Below are 18,712 nucleotides of genomic sequence, written 5' to 3'. Positions count from 1 at the left end.
CAACCCGCTCTTTCTTCTGCATTTCTGGCCGCACAGCATCGGCCTGTGCCCCACGAATAGCATCCAATACTAGAGTCATCACAGTCAGTCTCAACCATACATCTCGCAATGGAGTGCTCTCCGCCCTGCGGCTCAATGCGTCGGCTACCACATTAGCCTTGCCTGGGTGGTACAGGATCTCACAATCGTAATCCTTGACCACATCCAACCACCTCCTCTGACGCATATTTAGGTTGGGCTGATCCATCAAATATTTCAAGCTCTTATGGTCCGTGTATATCGTACATCGAACCCCATACAGGTAGTGACGCCAAACCTTGAGAGCGAATACTACTGCCCCCAACTCTAAATCATGTGTGGGATATCTCGCCTCATGAGGCTTCAGCTTCCTCGACGCATAAGCTATCACATGACCCCTCTGCATCAACACTGCACCCAGTCCCGAAATCGATGCGTCGCAATATACTACAAAATCTTCCATCCCTTCCGGGAGAGCTAATACCGGGGCTTTGCACAACCTATGGCGAAGTGTCTCAAAGGAGGTCTGCTGCTCGGGTCCCCATGAGAATGCAACACCCTTCCGGGTCAATCTGGTAAGCGGCACTGCTATCTTGGAGAAATCCTTAATGAATCTCCGATAATACCCTGCCAGCCCAAGGAAACTCCTGATCTCGGAGGGTGACTTCGGCACCTCCCAACTCATCACCGCCTCAACCTTGGCCGGATCGACCAATATCCCTTTCTGATTAACAACATGTCCTAGAAATTGGACCTCCCGCAACCAAAAGTCACATTTGGAGAACTTTGCATAAAGCTTCTCCGACCTCAATACCTCAAGGACCTCCCTCAAATGCTCCTCATGCTGCTCTCTAGATCTCGAATACACCAGAATGTCGTCGATAAATACAATCACTGACCGATCCAACATCGGCCTGCATACCCTGTTCATGAGATCCATGAACACAGTCGGGGCATTGGTGAGCCCGAAAGGCATCACCACAAACTCATAATGCCCATATCGCGTCCTAAACGCTGTCTTCTGGATATCCTCATCCCGCACTCTCACCTGATGGTACCCTGACCTCAGATCGATCTTGGAAAACCAAGACGCTCCCTGCAACTGATCGAATAAATCATCGATCCTCGGTAACGGGTAACGGTTCTTGACCGTCAACTTGTTCAACTCCCGGTAATCAATGCACATCCGGTGTGAACCATCCTTCTTCTTGACGAACAGAATAGGTGCTCCCCACGGCGAGCTGCTCGGCCGAATGAATCCCTTCCCCAGCAACTCCTGGAGCTGCGAGGACAACTCTTGCATCTCTGGAGGTGCAAGACGATAAGGCACCTTAGCAATAGGCGCGGCCCCCGGAACTAGATCGATACCAAACTCTACTTGCCTCACAGGAGGTACTCCCGGCAGCTCCTCGGGAAAAACATCTGGAAACTCACGCACCACAGGGACTTCCTCAACTGACTTCGGTCTCTCGGAAACCCCCCGCGTATCCATCACATACGCCACAAAACCCTTACAGCCCTGCTGTAGACACTGCCTCGCCCTAGCGGCCGAACAAAAAGCTGATCCCGAACGGGTACCCTCGCCGTACACCGAAAGAACTCCCCCACTATGGTCTCGTATAGTCACCAGCTGACGCTCACAGTCGATGACAGCGCCGAATCGGCTCAACCAGTCCATGCCCACGATGACACAGACATCACCCATCGCAATAGGAATCAGGTCAATCGGGAATTCGACCCCGAAAATCTCTAACACGCATCCCCGGAGAACCTCCGTGGCACAAATCACTTTCTCGTCAGCTATAGAAACCCTCAGAGGCCGACTCAACGACTCACGACTAACGCTGATATGCTGACTAAAGGCTAGAGATACAAAGGATCTACTCGCACCCGAGTCAAATAACACTAAGGCAGGCACAGAGTTCACAAGGAAAGTACCTACGCATATAATAACATAAGCATAACATCTTGACATTAAAAAAATAAATACATGAATTACAGCATACCTGCCACAACATCGGGCGCAGCGCGGACCTCCTCCGCAGTCAGCTGAAAGGCTCTCCCCCGAGCCCTCGGGGCCTCGGCCTTCACCAGTCGGGTCGCAGTAGCTCTGGCAGCAGGTGCAGATCCCTGAAGAAGCTGAGGGCACTCGGCCTTCCTATGGCCTGTCTGGTTGCAATGAAAGCAAACCGTAAACCCCTTAGGGCACTCCCTAGCAATGTGCCCCTCCTTGCCACACTTGTAGCAAGCACCAGATCGACATACCCCATCATGACTCTTGCCGCACTTCCCGCAAGTGCGGCCCTTCGAACCTCCTGTCCTCGAATCGGCGGACTTTATCCGCTTGGCTGCCGACTGGGACTGAGCCGGTCGCCGGTCCACCCGCTGAGACTCGGCCTCCTCCCTGGCCTGGGTCTCCAACTCGATCTCGCGCTTCCTGGCATTTGCCTGAAGCTCAGCAAAAGTATGGTAGGTGGAGTTTGACACAAACTCCTGGATATCCCTCCTCAACACACCCAAGTACCGGCTCATCCGAGCCTGATCAGTGGACACCAGCTCGGGGCAGAACATCGCCCTCTCATGAAACTTCCGCGTGATCACCGCAACAGAATCAGTACCCTGCTTGAGGGTTAAGAACTCCTGTACCAATCGTTCCCTCTCCACCGGGGGAACATACTCGTCCCTGAACATAGCAGTAAACCCCTCCCATGTCACTGCTGTAATCTCTGCCAGAGTGAAATTCGCCGTTACGAACTTCCACCAATCCTTCGCTCCCAGACGGAGCTGGTTCAAAGCGAACCGTACCCTCAGGTGCTCCGGGCATGAACAAGTGTAGAAGCACCCCTCTATATCCGCGATCCACCTCATCGCAGCAATCGGATCCTGCGTCCCATCGAACTCAGGTGGCTTCGTGTTGCTGAACTCCCGGAACAGCAACGAGTCACCCCCCTGTGGCCTGGCAGCGGCCACAGCTGCGGTAGCTGCAGCGGCTGCAGCTTCAGTCAATGCGGCGTACTGCTCCTCAATCGTCTCCATCAGGGTGGTCTTAATAGACCCAAACATCTCCGGGATCTCAGCCCGGATCGCCGCAGCTACCTCCTCGTGAATCATCTGACGAATCTCCTCGTCACTCACACCGCTCGAACTCGCTCCGTGGCGTGGTCTAACCATGATGTCTCTGAAATACAACATAAAACTATCAGAGACTCCATCGAGTGTAATCGCACTCGATAACGCAACCCTACTCAGTCCCCGTTATCCAGGGATTCTTACTTGGGTCTCCCACTGACCCGGTGTCCTCGGTAGTACGGGCCCAATACTACCGACCACACCGCATCAGCGTTCATCCCAAGTCTTCCTCCCCAAACCCCGGATAGTGAGTACTCTACTTCTGATATGCACTATCTACCCGCACACTAGCAAAGCATCTCATATCGGCAAACTTCCCTAGACTAAGGCATCACAAATCAGGCCACTCTAGTCCTATCATGAATACCTAGTCTTCTAGCATGCATAACAATGTATATCATATAATATTGTAAGGTATTTTGGGGATCTTTACCGTTCGGGCGCTGACTGATCGTACACACTGCTTCTTTCTTGCTTACCACAAAACCATTTACAAAAGTTTATGCCTTTATTTAAAAAGTTTTTCCTCAAATCCTCGGTTTGAGTTCAGTTACTCCCGAAGGTGCACCCGAATCCCTCAAACCAAGGCTCTGATACCAATTGTAACATCCCCCTCTGGCACGTATCACAATATTGTCCGCTTTGGGCCACTCGGCACGAGGACTTCCCAGGGGGTCACCCATCCTGGTACTACTCCCGCCCGAGCACGCTTAACTGCAGAGTTCTTATGGGATCTGCTACCCTCACGGCTTTAAAACGCGTTGTGATAGGGAAGGTATCCACACCCCTTATAAGGAATGCTTAGTTCTCCTTCCCAACCGATGTGGGATCAGATCTAACCCACTTTCACCCCCTATTATAGGGTTCGACGTCCCCGTCGAACACATCGACTCGTGCCCTGGCTCTGATACCAATTGTAACAACGCAAATTTTCAAACAAATTTTTCATTTTAAAAATAGTATTTCCATTCAAAACAAGCCATAAATAATTTAAGTGTCATGTCAAATACAAACTGTCTGAATCCCAAGACCATAAAAACATCCTTCAGTGTGTATCGATCACGCCGGCGCCTTCCCACGGTCCTCGCTAGTACCTGAAACACATACATAACAACTGTAAGCATAAATGCTTAGTGAGTTCCCCAATATACAACTTACGCACATACGCCTTTCCAGGCCCTGACCTTCCGGTCCATGTGTCTCTGGGGACTTCCGTCCCTGCTGGGTAAACCTTCCGGTCCTACCCACGCCGACCTTCCGGTCCATCACACAACATATCGCCTTCCGGCCCATAACATATTGCCTTCCGGCCCATAATATATTCGCCTTCCGGCCCATGACATACATAGCACATATAACAAATAACTTACCACATATAGCATACATATCACGTATCATATCCGACCTTCCGGTCACACAGTCAAACCCTTCCGGGTACAGTATAGTGAGAAGACTCACCTCGTGAATGCTGAAAGCTAGCAAATCCTGAAATCACTCGCACTCGATCCACCGAGCTACAGACTCCCTATAATATCATATATCCCTTATTAATACTTATATCTTCTAAGTGTGACTATCCCTAAGAAGTCAGACTTAGGTCAACTCTGGTCAACGGTCAACGGTCAACAGTCAACTCGACCGGACTCGGCGAGTGCAAAGGCGACTCAGCGAGTCTAGACGTCCTCCCCAACTTTCCCTGATGTTCCCTTTCTACTCGTCGAGTATCCCTCTTGGCTCGACGAGATCCTCGTCGAAGAATCGCAGGGCCACCCCGACTCCACTCGCCGAGTCTGAAGAACAGCTCGACGAGTTCCAGTCAATCTCCAAGCTACTCGCCGAGTCTGTTCATCGGACTCGGCGAGTCCATGCCATGAAGTCGATCAAACTGCTTCCTGAGATAAGTATTATCCCGAAATACACAAGCATGGGACCTTCTGGACCTCTAAGGTCCTAATACAGGGTTATAATCGTTTGGGTAACAAGGTACTAATCCATCTAATCACCAAATGGGTTCCATAAACCCTAAATCCATGCACACATCAACATAACAGAAAAGATCCGAAATATTACCTGAATAACGCACTCTCTGTGTCCCCTAACCGCAGAACTCGAATCCCTTGCTGTTCCTTTAGCCAAAACTCTTCTCCTCTTTGCACAACAATTTCTTCAAGGCCCTGATATCCTTCAATCTTGCGCTAGATGCCCACAGCCGTTTAGGGTTCTTCTCAGTCGACTAAAGACGGACAATGACGGACTATAAGTGCATTATATACGTTCCAAAACCAAACGGCTAGGGTTTCCGCTGAACAGCGCCGACTCGCCGAGTCCATATCTGGACTCGTCGAGTCCAGTCGCGAACCCGCGACGAGGTCTGCGGTCCTACTCGGCGAGTCAAGGCTCTAACTCGCCGAGTCCCCTCTTAAATCACCCCAAAAACATAATTTAACAATACCTGAGATTCCGGGCTGTTACATAAACACTAGTCATGCCACACACCAAGTATGCATACTATGTTTGTCTATGATCTTTACTTTGTGAACTAGATCAATTGAACATAACTTCAATGATTCTTTTTTCACACTCCCAAATCCTTACTGCAAATGCAAGAATTCCAAATTCATGCCACTTACTGAAATCTGTTAGATTCTAAACTTATATGCATTGAACCTCTTGTAATGATTATGCACAAAGTTAGAAGGGCTTGACAACAACCATTACAGACCATTCCAAAGGAGATCGGCTCCTTGGGAACATCCTTCTTGCATTAAGTTTCCTAATCTTAAACAAATTGAAAAATTTTAACTTTGAAACATTTCCAGATTCCATTTTGACTATCACTTCTGAACAAGATTTGCCTCCTTACAGATTATGTCAATATGGTCCTTCCAGAATTATCACTATACTTCCAACTTTCCTTGAGCAACCAATCTTTGGTAAACCTTAGATTGTCCTCGACAATTGTTTAATCCTTTTAGTCATATCCAGTTCTAAACCTTTTCCCTTCTTAATGCCCCAGGCATTTGGAAAATTTTAGAAAGGATGAATATAGCACATGTAATCGATCCTATATCCGAAGTATATGGGAATCGATTCATGATGTCTCACATAAAGACTAAACCAGTCTTTTGCTATAACATTTCCATTTCAATTTGCAAAGTTCTCATAATTCAGATTATGAAAAGGGATGCTGTAATCATAATCGAATTTTAGAACGCAAATAATGGACTCATATACAAAATTTCCTTATGTTGAGCCATTCCAACATGAAATTCATATATATCCTTGACTAAATGATTAAAACCTCACGATCTAAGCTTATAGATTTGAGATGAAGTATAATTTTCTCTCCCTTAATTATAGCAAAACAACTTTTTCCCAATTGAAACTTTTGTTTTCTATAATTAACATTGCTAACTTGCAATACTTATCATAATTATCATGCTCCCACTAACATGATGATTATTAGCATAACACTTATGCTCCCACTCGTTTTGACATGTACTCAGAAATCAGCTGACTTTCTTACCAAAGTTCATATTTCTGATACTAGATTGTTTTGATAAAACTTAATCAAAAGCATACACCTTCCCTTAGATATCACACTTGTGTGTCTAAACAATTATGAAGAGGGATGCCGTAATCATAATGGTTAGACCTTTTTGCTACTTCTCACAAGTCCAGGTTAGTGTGCCGGTAAACCACACACGCTCCACTAACGACTTTCAGAATGCAAATATCACAATTGCTATCTAGCTAAAATCTACTTAGTGAAAGTGTTTCCTCACCATCATTTTCATGAATCGGAGAGAAACCTTATGACACTTAGATTTAATGGTGTATGTGTTCTTATCCATGTGAATTGTCAAAACCATAGACACAAGACAAGGATAATGACAAATACAAACTCATATGGACTGAACTCAATCTTAATTTCTTGCCACCTGGCAGCACAAGGGCCTGCCATTGCTTCCAAGTTGTTGTGCAACAAACTGAGAACTCTAAGAACTCATATGCAAAGCCAACTTTAACTGGAATGGGCACATATATGTCAACACGATAGGTTATAAACCTCAAGTCGTGTGCTAGTGAAGAACTTCAGGTTCTATTCTTGATTAGTTCTTGAGACTTTCAAGACCTTTAAGACTCCCACTGTCCTCTTGACCTATAAGACTTCCTTGTCAAACATCCAAGAGACAGTGCAGATTCTAATCAAGACAAACACTTCACACAATTGGCCTTAGTTGGTCTTTGTTTTATCCAAAACATCACAACTTACCAATTTCAAATGTACAAGAGTTTTAAACCTGCTTTAATACATGGCACTCAAGTTACAATCTTAGAGTATAACTCTAAGAATTGTTTTTGGAACGAAGTATGAATCATCTTCTTGATTTAACCACTTCAACAATTCAAGTTCCTCTTCTTAGCTATAAGAAGGCTCTTAGAGGATGAATTGTGATAAGGTCTCTAAATCATTAAGATTGTCACAAAACTGATACGAAAGTACTCTCCCATCTTTTCAGATTTGAGAAATTTTTATCCTTCTGCCTAATTTGATTCTTCTTATTCGCTCTGTCATACATTGGAACCTTTTTCCAATGTCTCAGAGTTACACTTAAGCTTGTAAGTATAATCATATTTACTGAGCTTTTGTAAATTATGACGAATAATCTTATCGATCTTTTGTGGTGGACTTGACCAGTGCACAAGACTATGTACTTGCTCCCTTAGTCCATTACTTGACTCACACATCCATGTGAATAAGTAATTAGTCTTAATTTTCCAATACTTGAAAGTTCTCATTCATCATGCTATACAACTTCCATGATTCCAAGTTCCGGTCCACTTGAAACTTGGGTGATGATAATCTTTCCTTATTTGGTAAATTTAGACATTACCACAAATGAAAGAATCAATTTCATATCTCCACTCTTGCTATTAATGGAATCATATAAGCAACAATTTTTCCTCAAATGGCATTGTAAGGATATTTTAAAATAAATAAAATCAAAATTTTTCTTTTATTTTAAAACTTCGCGGAAAAACTTATCCTTACAATCCATATGAAAACTTGTTGTTATCTATTCCTAAGCAATATCTCATAACTCCTAAGAAGTAGCTCAAGAATCCGATCTTCAAACTATGCGATAGAAATCCATCTACGCGATCAGATTCAACATATTCTTTCTTTAAGTTCCTTTACTTTTCTTTGATTCTTAAAACATCACCATGTGACCTAGTCACATCATGTATCAAGAATCTCAGAATAGAAACTTAACAGAGTTAGATAGTGGACTTTACCTGAAGTAGAGTCAAACTTATTGACTTTAACAGCCTAAGGTAAATTTGGCAGCTTCGCAACCAATGCCCCTTCCTTTGGCAATATAAACATATGGACCCTTTGATAATGGTACAAGGGACTATCACAGACTTAGCTTTTCTCTTTACCATTTGGTCAACCGAGTTGACTATGGCCGATCCCTTTACAATTGGGAAGAGAATGCTTTTCTGGATTTCCTGTGTCACTATTGTCAATGTCCATCAAGTTTTAAGGAAGTTGATCTTAACAAATAGATAAGATCATTAAGGGTCTTGTCATAGTCTGTTTCATAGATGTCCCAAAGGAGCTCACTATGTGACTTAGAAAGTGATTGAACCACCAACTTTCTCAAGACTTTGACACCCAACTCTCCCGGCTTGTCAATATGTGACTACATCTCCAAGATGTGATCACACCTAGACCTTGCCTTGCCAATAGGGCTTGAGTGACCTTGAACTTGTGGGTTAGGGAGAATAATTGGAGGAGGTGAAAGAAGTATGATTTCCATGGGATATTATCTTCATTTAGGAAAGCTTGTTTCAAGAGATTTAGGAAGATCATAAATGTCTAAACCAGACATCTTTTGGGAGATATTCAAGATAGTTGATCTTAAGTCCTTAATATAACACCCAATATGAAATATTAAGGCTAGGACCCAACAAACTATTTTATAACTTAGAAGAGGGATGCCGTAATCCAAGATATAAAATATTTGAAGGTAGGTGAATGACGATTCACCAATTTCCACCAAGATAAATGAAATGTATTATTAGGTTTTAATTGGTTTTGAAACTCCTAGATCTTTGAGATTCATTAAACTGTTCAAAGGCATGTTTCAATCTCGAGTGTGCCCTCTCAAATTTTGTGACTGGGATGCCGAGGATCACAAAACAAGGTGTGAATAACCATACCAATTCACTTGGTACCCTTAATATTATCACCAAATCAATGTGCCGGTTAACCACACACGCTCCATCGATACTATGATAAACATTAAGTTACCCTTTGCCTACCTTGTTAAATCCAAGTTAGTGTGCCGGTTAACCACACACGCTCCACTAACGACTTAGACGAAGTGTAAAGTGTAATTTCATGGGTTAGCACCTTATTCACATTTTTCCTAAGTAACTAAGATTGGGTATTATTAAGAGTTTAGTTACTTAGTATTATCATTAATACTTTTAATGAAGGGAGAATTCTAGTCCTGTCAAACCCGTTCGGCTAACGACCCTCCACCAGTCAAGCAAGCGGTGGTGAGAGTGGACACCCATTAAGTTGCCATTTTATAGGCAACAACCTTATACCCACCTTATAGACCGGCTTCGTGAATGAGGCGTACTAGCGGTAAGACTGACTTTACTCTTATACATATATATATTATTAACTTATAATATTATAAAGTATAAGGGTTGAATTTTAACTTTTAAAATTCTAAGGGCTAACTTGGAATTAAAGTATTCATAAGTGAGAACTTTACAAATTCCAAAACTTGAGGGCAAATTTTGAAACTATTCAAAACTAATTAATTCCATAACTTATGTGTTTAATGTAGTTTTAATCCAAAAACTCTTCAAGTTCCATAACTTGAGGACAAGTTATGGAAGACTTTAAACTAATAAAAGAACTAACTTTTTCTTTATTTTATAACTTATGGATTTAGTTATGGTTACATATTTTTCTTTAATGAAGTGACTCTTGAACTTCCATAACTTGAGGACAAGTTATGGAGTCATAAAAAATTATTCAATGACACAAGACTCTTCATTTTGTAACCATTGCCAACTATTATGAGTTTTATGAGTCTTTAATGTGACTCTTCATGTAACTTGAGGACAAGTTACACAAACACATTTTATACTCAACTCTTAGATTAAAATGGATTGAAAACAACTATTTCAATTAACTTTTCTATTAATTTAAGAAACTCATAAGTACAAGATAATTCAAATCAAACTTTTTCATATAATTAGTCTAAACCTTAAACTAATACAAAACATGAATCTATTGACAATTATCTTTGAAAATGGATTAGCATGAACATTACCACATCAAAAACAAGTTTATAAGTTCAAAAACAACTTAGGGTAATGTTCCTAGTCCATTTCTAGCCAAAAAAAACTCGAAAATATGCTGTCTGGGGGTCCAACTCGTCGAGTTGGATCGAATTGATCACATTTTAGGCATGGACTCGCCGAGTCCTCTGATGGACTCGCCGAGTCTGATGATCAGACAGCAACAAATTCGTTTTTTTTCAGCTTCTATTGCAGGTATAACAAGAAAACAAGCCTAGGCTCTGATACCACTGTTGGGTTTTGAGCATTCTAACACTCCTAAGTGTACATGCAACCCTAAATACCTTGGATCTATGTTTTCTCTATTATACATGCAAATAAGAACTTCCAAGGTATTATCCTAATCTAGCATACAAAAACAATGAGTGTAACAAGATAGAATACATACCTCTTTGATGTAGAAAGTCTTCATGAAGCTTGAGTGCAAGTGCCCAAAGTGTGACACCTCAAATGGTTCACACAACACCAAATACACATGGATTAACTTGAGAGAATTCTACACTTCATGAAAATCGGCTAGCCCTTTTACTACACTCACTAGTGGCCAATTTTGATCAAGAATAAGATGCTTATATAGTTACGGTTACACCATGTAAACCCTAATTGACATGGCCTTTCATTTCCATGATCCATGGGTACAAATACACCATGGAGCATCCATGGACCATCCTATGGGTTTTAGCCCAACTTGATTATCCATGGAGCATTAGCCCACTATACAAGTATGGATGATTTACACAATCAACCCATATATTTAATTAGTCTTCTTTTGATCACTTAATTAATCCTAGATTAATTCTTGATCAATACTAATTAAATAATCTTATTATTCTTATTATTAATATACTAGAACTTATAATATATTAATAACCATAAGTGTCTTATTTCTCTCATTATAGTCTATCCAAGTGCATGATGGTATGCAACCCAAATGGACCATGCCGGGTCGGGTCATGTCTTACCAATTATAGTTATGGACTTAGACATTAATCCAACATTTATATGTTAAAATATGATTTTAGGTTAAAATCCCGCTTTAAAATAATTAAAAACGGGCTTAAATGGAGTCGTGGTCGAAAATCGAGTGGAAAATGGGAAAAATCCGAAGTTAGGGACGTGGTTCCGGTCGTAGCAACATTAGAACCGGAGAGGTGGTTTGGTTGGTGAATTGGATCCGAGGGGGAGGGGACTTCGGTCCGAGCAGGTACCGCAGGCGAACTCGTCAGAAGGGACCACAGGCAAAGGTCAGATGCGGTGCTCCTGTTTCGGGTTCGGTTCCAGCTTTGGTCTTCATCCGCCTCGGTCCTCAGCAGTTCCGTTCCTCAGCCGTTCTGGTCCTTAGTCGTTCCGGTCCTCAGCTATTTCGGTCCTATGGATGCGGTTCCTTAAGAGGCCTTCGGATTTGGTCCTTTGAGCTTCGATGCAAGGTGGGTTTGGTCCCAATAAAGAGACTTCGGCCCTAAAAGGCTTTTTTTCAAGGTATCATCCCGTTTCGAATGGTTTTTCACCAAGTCAAGTGTCGGGATGCCCCAAAATGATTACAAAACTCAAAAGAGGTTTTGAGAGAGATTGGGTGGGATTTAACATACTTGGAGAGATTTGGCATACTTGGAGAGATTTCACATTCTTGGAGAGATTTCTCATATAGAGAGAGATTTGGGAGAGATTTCACATTCTTAGAGAGATTTCTCATACAGAGAGAGATTTGGGAGAGATTCACATTCTTCGAGAGATTTCTCATAAAAAGAGACATTCGGGAGAGATTTCATATTCTTGGAGAGATTTCTCATTAAGAGAGAGATTTTTGAGAGATTTCACATTCTTGGAGAGATTTCTCATATATAGAGAGATTTGGGAGAGATTCACATTCTTAGAGAGATTTCTCATACAGAGAGAGATTTAGGAGAGATTTCACATTTATGGAGAGATTTCTCATACATAGAGAGATTTGGGAGAATTAGACTGAAAGAGATTGGGAGAGACTTCTTTTGTGACCTTTTTGAGTGTTTGGTTCTGTAATTCAAGGTTCGTAAACCTCGTTAAGTATTGTTATGATTGTTATATGCCCCCGAGGGTTAAGGAATAGTATTTTATCGAGTAGTTTCATCACTCGCCCTAATTGAGGTTTAGAATTTCCGAACACGTGAAAACTCTTATTGATACTTTGTATTAAGATTGCGAGTTGTTCAATAAGTAACATAATGGAAACCCTAATATACAAGGGTTAGATGAGTTGAACGGTTTGACTTGGCCAAAATTTACTGTTGTCACAGATTAGTTTTAGAGAGAAATAGCAAGACATATTTGTACTCTTTCTATCAAAAGCTAATGAGAGCTTGAACCAGATTTATTTACTTAAGGTGTTCATGATTTGTATGACGTTCACAAGATTTAATCAATTCCACTGATGTCATCATAATCAATACCACTACACTATAGGTAGCCATGACGTGAAGTCCTGCTCAGGTTGACTTTAACTATGGTTGACTTTTGGTAAATTTTAGAGTTTTAGGGTGTAGACTGACAGGGTACTTCTTTATTGTTGTTAGATGTGTCTCATAGTACCTATCTACCCCGGTGTGTGTGACTTGCTATGTGTTATTCGTTAAATGTGAGGTGAGTCTTCTCATTATATATGTTGACTAGTTGGGTGTTATTTATTGATTATAGTTATATGTGAACTAAGTTGTTGGTAACTACTAGATTACAGATAGTCCCCAAGGTTGTTGATAACCCGTGAGGTGTGTTGTTAATCCACACGGCGTGCTATTAGCCCACTGAGTCTTCTGATAGTCCCCACGGTTGCTTATAACACATAGTTGTTTATATTGTGTGTTATATGTGACACTCAGCTCCAGGGTTGTTGAAAACTCATAGTTGATTGTTATGTTGTGTTGTATGAAATATTTTTGGGAACTCACTAAGCTTTGTGCTTACAGTTATGTATTAAATATTTAACAAATACTTATCAGGTTGCAAAGGCGGGACTGTACACATCAGTAGATTTTTTATTTGAGTTCCACATTGTCTTCTTTATAACTCTCATTCATGAATAATAGTTTATGAACAAATGGTTTGATTGAATGTAACTTTTTTAAAATAGATATTTTATTATCTTAAAATGGAAATTTTGACCTGGGATTTTTGAGATGTTACAATTAAATTTTAATGCTTGGATCTATTTATCAGCAATTAATATTTCGTATCAGTTTTTTTAAATATTTTTATAATTTTTGTTCTGTATTTGGAATGAACAGTTTTATAAAAACTAAGAAAAAAGAGAAAACTACAGTTAGTTGCAACGAATAGCATTAGTGTCGACGCATAGTATTAGCAGTGATGGATAGTATTTGCGGCAACGAATAGCATATTGGAGTGGCAATTTGAATATTAACAACGAGCCAACAACGGCAACTCTTTAACGGCAACATTCTAGTCCTTTGGCAGCGACGTCGGTCGCCACTAGAGGTCTTGTAGTAACACGCCACCACTAATGTTTTTACTCTTTCATTTTTTTAGTTTTATTTACTAACATGTGGTTTTTGGTTAATTACGCATTTCTTTTTGAATTTACAACACAGAAAAGATTCTAAACACGTAACTCTCACATGGAAGGCCTTTAAATAATAGGATTATTGCTAATAATAGCATAACTTTATGATTTCATATTCGTTTGTATTCTCAGTTTTTGTCTATAAAAGAATGATATACAGCAGTGGCTAAGTACAACTAATAAATATATCTTGATCATAATGGTGAGCAAGCTCTTAAGATTTGGCAGAAGACAACTTCACACCATTGTCTCTAGGGATATCATCAAACCCTCTTCTCCAACCCCTTCTCACCTCAAAACATATAATCTTTCGCTCTTTGATCAACTTGCTGTGAATGCATACATGCCGGTTGTAGCATTCTATCCAAGCTATGGCATTTTTCAAAGTTCCCATGATAAAACCCTTGAGCTGAAGAACTCCTTATCACGTAGCTTAAATCAGTATTATCCGTATGCTGGTAGGCTGGCCAAATCTTGCCCAACATACGTTGACTGCAGTGACGATGGAGTTGAGTTCATTGAAGCAAGCAACGACAGTCCACTCTCGGACTTCCTCCACCAGTCAGCCCATGAAGATCTAGATCAACTCTTTCCAGATGATCTGATATGGTACAAGTCAAACCACAAAGGTCATACTGATGAAAACGAAAGCACTTCACCGTTGTCCGTTCAGGTCAACCATTTTTCATGCGGAGGAGTAGCCGTCGCAGTATCTCTGTCGCACAGGATTGCAGATGGAAGCAGTATTTTTAATTTCCTCAATCACTGGGCTACAGTGACGCGATCTGGTGCAGGGGAGCATCATGATCTATCACACATCAATCCGCATTTTCTTTCTTACAAGACTAGAAACGTTAATTTGCCTAAAAATATGCCTGATAGACCACAAGGTGACTATGTCACGAGGAGTTTTGTGTTTCCTAACTCAAAGATAAACGACCTCAAAGCCAAGATCACAAGCATGACCATGGAAACTGGAGAACCTATCAGTAACCCTACCCGAGCTGAAGCTTTAACATGGCTACTTCATAAATGCGCAGTGGCAGCAGCATCCAAAACGAACTCAGGCGTTTTCAAGCCAACAGGAGTGTGCCATGCATTGAACTTGAGAAGTAATTTGGTCGAGTCATTGCCGGAAACAAGTGTAGGAAATCTTTATCTTGCGATGGAGTATCCAACTGCGAATGAAAGTGAACTAACGCCAAGTTACGTCATTGGTGAACTCAGGAAAAGAAAGAAAGAAGTTAAAAGTTTAAGAAATGCGGAAACGGCATTGGGAATGGTTGCGGAGATGTGTTCTGATCACACTGCTGTGCTTGAGACGTTAAACAGACTTTGTGACTATTACGTATATACTGTCATATCCAGGTTTCCTACATATGGGATTGATTTTGGGTGGGGCAAGCCCGTAAAAGTAACTGTTGGTGGGGTTGTGAAGAATGTTACTATTATGATGAGTACTCCCAAAGGGGATGGCATCGATGCACTTGTGTCTTTGGATAGACAAGACATGAAGATAATTCAAAACGATTCTGAACTGTTAGCCTTTTGCTAATTCAAAACAACGCGCTGGCAAAGTAATATCATTAACGGGATTTGATCCGGTTTATTTAAAGTTTGCATAAAAATTTTATAGACAGCAATCGAGTATTTAATAAATAATGTGGTGTCTGATGGGAAAGATTTGACGTTATGGGTGATACAAGAAAAGTATATTTAATTAAAATAGTATCTTTTGAAAATTTTCTGTTAACTGTGAAATGTTAAAATAATGAGGAAATTTGTTGGCGTATTGGTGCTGTCAAGTAAACGTGGTTGTTGTGGGAAAAATACAAATTAATACAAAATTCTGAAAATTTAAAGTACCTTATGGTTTTTCATTAAAAAAATGTCACCGAGCATATATAATGTTAAGGTGGGTGACAAACAGGGTAATCTAGTGAAAATCAGACTTTTTGAAATATGGTGGGACCCACCTCTATGTGGGGACCTAAATATTATCTATTTTGGAAACGGCAAATGATTAAACAGAAGCCTACTCGCATATTTCAACGAGCACCCCAGGTTCGAGCTCCTTTACAGGCAAATCTCGCCCCCACAGGGGTTTCTAGGGAAAATTTCCCGACATGTGGCACAAGTTTAAGAGGCACCCAAATTGGGTTTTGCAGGGATTCAACTCCCGACCTTTGACCCCACGTGGGTATTAAGCCCAGTACCTCTTCCCAGCTAGGCTGGAAGTCATTGGTACCTAAATATTATCTACGAATACAAACGTGTTGATCGTGCAAATTGTCGCACTATACAGGTTGCTAAGTTGAGGGGCGGTAGAGTAGTACACGCAACACCTTTCGTCACATATTTCATTGCTAGGTCACGGGTTGCTAAGTCGAAGGTTGTAACACCCCGAGTTCAGAAGTGCAAGTTTAGGGTTCTTAGTGTAAATAAGGAAGGCCGACTCGGCGAGTCGATGGATAGACTCGGCGAGTCGAGTCGCGATTCTGGTCACGCGATAAGTGGCCAACTCGGCGAGTCGGAGGCTGCACTCGGCGATTTGGTGCTGGAATGAGAAAAACCCTAATCCGGAGTTTGTGCCATATATAAAGAGCATAATACCCTCTCTTCAGCCTCTTTACATTCCCTTTGAGTCCCAGAAACCCTAATAGTCGTGAGTGAGAGTTTGGAGAGTGTTTGGAGCTTTGAGAAGGGAATTTGGTGGAGGAGACTTGAAGAGCAAGAGGCAACCATCAAGGATTTCGTGTGGATCCAGAACTCACTCCAGTTTGGGACACATTTGTGAGGTATTAAGCTGTTACTTTGACCTTTTCTTCTAGAATCATTCATATGTGGAGGCTAGGGTTTTCCTTGGTTAAGGGAATTGTTATAGAAGCTAGATCTGAAGCTGAAACTTCAGATCTGAACCTCTTTTGAGTCCTAAGTTCATAAAGTTTCAGTCCTTGGATGATTGGTGAAGCCCCTTTTGTCTAAAACCCAAGCCCTAGTGTGTTTTGAGTTTATATCTCCTTGATATCACGTAATGTTTTCAACTTTACGTGAAGGATAGCTTGTAGAAGGATAGATCTGTGGATTTGAGCCCCAGCATGGCTTTGAAAGCCACCGCATGGGTTAAGACGTGGAGATACTCGACGAGTCGCATGGGTGGACTCGACGAGTTGGATAAAGATAGGCAGGAACTCGAAGAGTTAAAAGAACAACTCGGCGTGTCTGTTGAATGTTGCCTTGGACTCGACGAGTCTGGTCGAGGAGTCCTAACCTTTTCGGGTTGAATGGTGAATCGGCGAGTCGAGGGATGACTCGGTGAGTTGAGCGTGAAGGGATTCAGAGTTGTTGGACCCAGCGAGTCTTGGGGCGACTCGGTGAGTTGAGTCCCGATATGGGAGTTTTTCAGAGCATGGGGACTCGATGAGTCAGCGTGTTGACTCAACGAATAGAGTCAGTCAGGAAGTTTGACTTTGACTGAGGACTTTGACTTTGACCAAGGGTTGACCAGTTTGACTTCCAGGGGTATTTTGGTAATTATTGCTTTTGGTTATTTAGTATTGACCAGTGGTGAAGTTCGTGTTGGAGGTTGGAGCAGCGTGATCTTATCTCTTCAGTCAGCAGTTGCGAGGTGAGTTATCCTCACTATATCGACAGGGTATACAGCACCAAGGCCGGCCCATTATCGGATGGAAATCCGGGTAGTTGTTTGTTATGTTATTGCTTTGCTATGTTGCATCCTGGTAGTTAGGATGGTATATGTTAGAGACCTGGTTAGGGTCGGTATCCTGGGTTATAGGATGATGCTATGCTAGTGACCGCTTAGGTCGGTATCCTGGTAGGGATGTGCTATATGTGTGATCTGCTAGATTGATTGATTAATTGTGAATTGCTATATGATTATAAGTTTATGTGCACATGGTTAATTGACTGGGATTGGGTTGAGGTGGGTCCTGCTTTGTGTTGTAGGCCAACATACCCAAGGCGGACCGGATATTCCGAAGGCCCAATGAGCGATCCGGATAAGCTGCAGGCCTTAAGAGGGAGGACCAGACGTGCCGAGGCTCAGAGAGTGGACCAGGCCGACTGAAGGCCCGGTGCGGGCGGACCAGTCATATTGTAGACTCACAGAGTGGACCAGGTGGGTTGAAGGCCCGGTGCGGGCGGACCAACCACACTGTAGACTCGATGTATATGGCTAGACTCGGAGGGTGGACCAGGTGGACTGTAGGCCCGGTGCGGCGGACCAGTCACAAAGTACACCCGAAGTGCTTGACTGTTCTTCTCTGGTTATGATATGATATGTGTGGTATTGTGGTTGGTATTTTGGGGGTATCTCACTAAGCTTTCGGGCTTACAGTTGTGGTTTTATGTTTCAGGTACTTCATGAGACCGTGGCAAGGCAAAGGCATGATCGTACTGCTCCTCATGTTTATGTTTTATGATATGGTTCTAGGGAATACTCAGATAATAAAAGTATTGAAAACCTTTTGTAATAACTTAATGAATATGGGTTGTTTTTGAAAAGTTTAAATTGGTTGAAATTTTTAGAGCGTTACAAGTTGGTACCAGAGCCTTGGTTTGGTTGAATTGGAGGAACATTCGTGCGAATCTAGTCTCAAA

The 18,712-nt window shown here is 42.0% G+C and overlaps 1 protein-coding gene across 1 annotated transcript; it reads left to right on the top strand.

Moving 5' to 3' along the window:
• Nucleotides 1-14,256: 14,256 nt before the first annotated feature.
• LOC145100949 (akuammiline synthase 1-like) lies at nt 14,257-15,834 on the top strand. Its single transcript, XM_079038101.1, has one exon. The coding sequence runs from the start codon at nt 14,292-14,294 to the stop codon at nt 15,645-15,647; it is 1,356 nt and encodes a 451-aa protein (XP_078894227.1). The 5' UTR covers nt 14,257-14,291; the 3' UTR covers nt 15,648-15,834.
• The last annotated feature ends 2,878 nt before the right edge of the window (nt 15,835-18,712 follow it).

This window comes from Lactuca serriola, chromosome 1 (assembly GCF_051521515.1).
Source record: "Lactuca serriola cultivar US96UC23 chromosome 1, Lser_US96UC23_V15, whole genome shotgun sequence".
Lineage (NCBI taxonomy): Eukaryota > Viridiplantae > Streptophyta > Magnoliopsida > Asterales > Asteraceae > Lactuca > Lactuca serriola.
This window is presented reverse-complemented; position numbering and strand designations above follow the sequence as displayed.